General features: G+C 36.4%; 1 protein-coding gene across 1 annotated transcript; it reads right to left on the reverse strand.

The window, feature by feature from the left end:
- Window positions 1-909: 909 nt before the first annotated feature.
- On the reverse strand, window positions 910-3,636 carry LOC110737126 (probable WRKY transcription factor 74). Its single transcript, XM_021917496.1, has 3 exons — window positions 2,366-3,636; window positions 2,127-2,252; window positions 910-1,348 (listed from the first exon to the last, which is right to left on the reverse strand). Exons 1-3 carry the CDS (start codon window positions 3,190-3,192, stop codon window positions 1,201-1,203), a joined length of 1,101 nt encoding a protein of 366 aa, XP_021773188.1. The 5' UTR covers window positions 3,193-3,636; the 3' UTR covers window positions 910-1,200.
- Between the last annotated feature and the right edge of the window lie 865 nt (window positions 3,637-4,501).

Below are 4,501 nucleotides of genomic sequence, written 5' to 3' on the forward strand. Positions count from 1 at the left end.
TCTCCGGCAACCACCACCCTGAAAACACCACCAGTCGCACACCCCTTCCACAACCATCAATTTCGCACAATCCCGGAGTCAACGATGATGTATTCGAACACACGGAGTTTTGAGATTTTTCGTGGGGGTGGGATTTCGTTGGGGTGGTAGTTGGGTTTTGTGGGGCTGTAGGCGTGGGTTTTGTGGGGGTGGTGGGTTTTGTATAGGTGGGTTTCATGGGGTGGTTTTTATGGAGTTTTTCAGGCTAAGGGTTGAGTTTTTAGGGCCAAGAGGAGTTATTTGGGGCTGTGGGTGGTGTTTTCGGGGTTATCATTGGTGTTTTTGGGGCTATGGGCGGTGTTTTCGAGGGTGTTAGTGGTTTTGGGGGCTGTGGATGGTGTTTATTTTGGAGCTATCAGTGGTGTTTTCGGGGTTGTGGGTGTTTTTGGGGTTGTGGGTGGTGTTTTCGGGGTTGTGGGTGGTGTTTTCGGGGCTGTGGATGGTGTTTTCGGGGGCAGTCAGTGGTGTTTTCGAGGTTGTGGGTGGTGTAATTTGAGTGAGGCTCGGGTTTTGGGGGTGGTGATGGTATTTCGGCGTGGTTGGGGGTTTCGTAGTGGCCTAATGGATGGAGGTGGCGGTAAAGGGTGAGGGTTGGGGTGACCACGGTGATGGCTGGTGGTCGTAGAAGAGATTAAGTTTTAAAAATAAAGGGAATTTTTTTTTTTAACCTGTTTAACAGGTTGTAGGTCAAAGGGATTGTTAGTGGAAGATCTCTATCAAAGGTGGGATTATTTCTAGAATTTCAAAAGGTGGGATTGTTTGTGGAAGACCGACTAAAGGTGAGATTATTAGTTTACATTATTCCATAGAAATTTACGAAGCAAATCACATGAACATTGGGATGGAAATTGCAAGGGATAATCAAAGGGATGAAGAAGAGAAAAGATTTCCAGGAAATCCAATTTGTAACCTTTTAATTATATAGGCCTTCCTGCTTTAGCTCTGTGGTCTGTTGCTCGAACCTTACAAACCAGAACTAAATAGCTCAACTAAACATCTAGTAATTAAACAGTTTCAGGCTATAGAGTTTTCAAGTTTTCGACGATATTAATACTAATATATACAATGGCAAAGCAAAAGCACAGGCCACAAATTGGTATGGCTGTGCTGTATCTACGCTGAGAATTCCGAATGATAGGCTACAAAGTTCAACTGACGTTGTCAAGTCTGCGAAGAATGAGATGCTATAAACTTGGCATGGTTATGCTCGCCCTCATATGTGACTATCAGCATTGTAGGTTCCTCTAAGCACCTCTCTACATGTTTCCTTGCTGGGCAGCCTCTCACACTGCTGCACTTATAGTATCCCCTGCAATCATCAAAACCAATTTTCGTTCATGATCAAAGAGCAAACATTATTAGAAAGAATTAAACAGGTAAAATTTCCGTCTAGCACTAATCAAGGATGCCTTAAACCCGAATCTTGACAACAAGAAGCATATTGAAATCTTGAAAACAGATAAAAGATCAAACCCGCCCCAACTGGTTGAAATTAACATAAACATGCATCTAAATCAAGAACTTTGCCAAGAAAAGACCTATTAAACTCGGTTAATTGATTAACCGATCTAAACCCAAACCACTTGACAGTTGACACGAAATTTGTCCAAGGTACTTTGCTTAGAGCATGTTATACACAAAAGAAGAATTATTACCACCCTTCAACAAGTGACAAACTCAACACCAAATGACAATCACTTCTTATACTATACTAAATATAATTTAGGCAATTGGCTACTGTTTGGTAATAGTCCTGTTTTCAGTGACACAGGACAAGTTGCAAAATTCTGATTAACCAAAGATCGAATGAAACTAAAGTTTCTTTATTAAACTCGACAGAGTATAGTCGTCTATTTGATAAACATGGTAATTACTCCTTTTGTACTTGCATTATTACTTCTTCCGGCAATTCAATGAGCAATTAAGGACGAAAACATGAATTAAGATATATATTCCAAATTAGACAACTTCTTAGACTTTCTCATTATAAAAAGAAATATAATTCATGATAAAATTAACTATTAATTAAAACAAATTATAACAAACATGATATACATGGAAAGTACTAAATAATTGAACAAGTCTACCTTGGATGTGGTGACCCCTTAATTGGCTTCTGCCCATACTTTCTCCATGAGTATTCATCATGAGGAATATCAGCATTCTTGTTACTTATTGCAGGCACCTTAATGGACCTCTTAACCCTCAATTTCCTGCATAACAAAACACCATAAACATCAGATTACACGACTCGAAATCGATTAAACACCCACCATGCCACCTACATTGATTTGATCATAAAAACAAAGATGACAATTTGATAAACCTCTTCTTGGAGCAATGGCATTTGGAGCCACTCCCACATTTTGCACTCCCACCTTCACCACCCTTAACAAGACACCTCCTCCTAAGAAGCTGCGAATTCGGATCAGACGATTGAGGCAACCCGAACAATTGGAACGAGTTCCGGCCTAGACTAGGTACACTCCCATCCAAACTCAATGAAGATACAAAGGACCTATTAGATGACATGGTTTGTGTACAAGTATTCGACTGATCAAACTTCAAATTAATCCCACTTCCACCACTAATAGATGAATTGTTGTTGTTGTTTGCCATTTCATTTTTGTACATCATATGCTGTTGAATTTGCACTCTCTGCAACATCTGCTGCTGAAACTTCTGCTGCTGCTGCTGTAAAAACTGCAGATTTTGGGATAAATTTTGAGGGGTAGAATTTTGGCCAGGAGGTTTCACTGATAGAGTAAAATCAATTGAAGGCTTTTCAGCAAACAATTTCTGAGCAATTGGGGGTAAATTCTGAACTTTCTGGTCAAATTCTGAAACAGGGTTTTTGAAATTTCCTGAAGCAGGAAGTAAATTTATGGGTTTTACAGCAGATTCAGGAAGTAAATGTGGGGTTTCTAAGAAAATATTTTCTGGTAAAGATGAAGGTAAATTCTTGTATTTTCTGATTTTAGCATGACCAAAACCCTTTTGCCCAACAAGAGAAACTACTCTATTGAATTTGCTAACTGCATCACTAGTTTGTGCCATTAAAACTTTTCCTTCAATTTCTTGTTTTTCACTAAGAAGAGCTAAAACTTTATGCCCACTTTCTATTGCAACTTTGTTGGCTAATTCTATCTCCATTTTCAACCAAATTCAGCTTAAATTTCCCTAAAAAAAAACAATTTTTTTTTTTTTTTTTTTTTTTTGTAAAAAAAAAGGACTAAAATCGAAAACCCAGATGAAAAAACATCATGGTTTTAAAAGGGTGGTAAAAAAATGACAACCCATTCCAGAAAATAAAAAACCCAGATGAATTTCAGCTGAAATTTTTGAATTTTATGAGAAAAAAACCAGCTTTAATACCATAAAAACCAAAAAAAACACCCTTTAATTTAGAAAAAAATGGGTAAAAGAAGAGAGGAGAATCAACCCAATTTAGAAGTGAGATGTGAAACTGAAGCCTTTGTCTTCCAACTGTGACAAAGCACTAATTTTTTCTGTCTGAAATAGGGTTAAGTAAGTGCAATTGCGCAAAAGCAAACAAAGTGTCTCTTTTAATAAAAAATAAAATGAAAAATAATTTGGCAAATTAGATCAAAGAAGAGAGAGAAACAAAGACGTTGAGTTTAGAGAGAGAAAGAGAAAGAAAGAGAGAATTAGAGGGAAAAGGAAACTAACGTCTCTGTCATAGTCGAAGATCCCATTTGTGGGTCCATTTATTCTATAAGTATATGACCTCTCTTCCCTTGTTATGTTGTTATTCCAAAAAAAATTTCTCTCCAAAATGTCTTTGCAATTGTTGTTTTCACCTTGAAATATGGTAAGGTTTTATAGAAAATGTAAATAAGTTTATATGTCACATGATGTTCGTTTTATGTAAAGCCTCGTTTCCAAATTAGATATCACGAGAATTCCGTACAAAGGTTACACGAGTTTTTACCTTTATACCACTTTATGATAATTAAATTTTGGAGTATAATTTGATTTTCTTGCATTAATTACTTGTAATTATTGTGTAAATTATAAATTTATGTAATTTGTTGTAAAACAATTGAACTCACTAGGATGTATGTTCACTATGTGTTAGGGTTATTAAAACCATATGCTTCATCAAGTCATATTGAGGCTTTCACTTAACTTATCAATTTAATTCTAATACAGTAAGAACTTGACATCTTAAATAGTGTTATTCTCTTACCAGTTTAAGACAATTCATTATAGTTTTCTGTTGATAAGCACTTAACTCGTGTTTTCTTTGAAGTGAGGTTTTCGTGATCATAGAGAACTCTTCAGGACAGAGTAGTGACAGTTCACAACAAATCAATTTGAATTTAAAAACACTCGTATGCCAGTTGTAAGATAGAAGAATACAAATTATAGAAATGTTTCAAAATCAGTTATTAATTTACTTTTGAGTCTCTTTCAGACAATCTTAAGAAACCTTGTTTAC

Source organism: Chenopodium quinoa, unplaced genomic scaffold, assembly GCF_001683475.1.
Source record: "Chenopodium quinoa cultivar QQ74 unplaced genomic scaffold, ASM168347v1, whole genome shotgun sequence".
Lineage (NCBI taxonomy): Eukaryota > Viridiplantae > Streptophyta > Magnoliopsida > Caryophyllales > Amaranthaceae > Chenopodium > Chenopodium quinoa.

What these genes read in the sequence shown, in the direction of transcription:
- LOC110737126 (XM_021917496.1), bottom strand. Translation starts at nt 3,192, where the DNA reads ATGGAGATAGAATTAGCCAACAAAGTTGCAATAGAAAGTGGGCATAAA. An exon ending in TGCCATTGCTCCAAGAAGAG is followed by an intron (nt 2,253 to 2,365) that starts GTTTATCAAATT and finishes TTTGTTATGCAG; the next exon opens with GAAATTGAGGGTTAAGAGGT. An exon ending in AAGGGGTCACCACATCCAAG is followed by an intron (nt 1,349 to 2,126) that starts GTAGACTTGTTC and finishes TGATGATTGCAG; the next exon opens with GGGATACTATAAGTGCAGCA.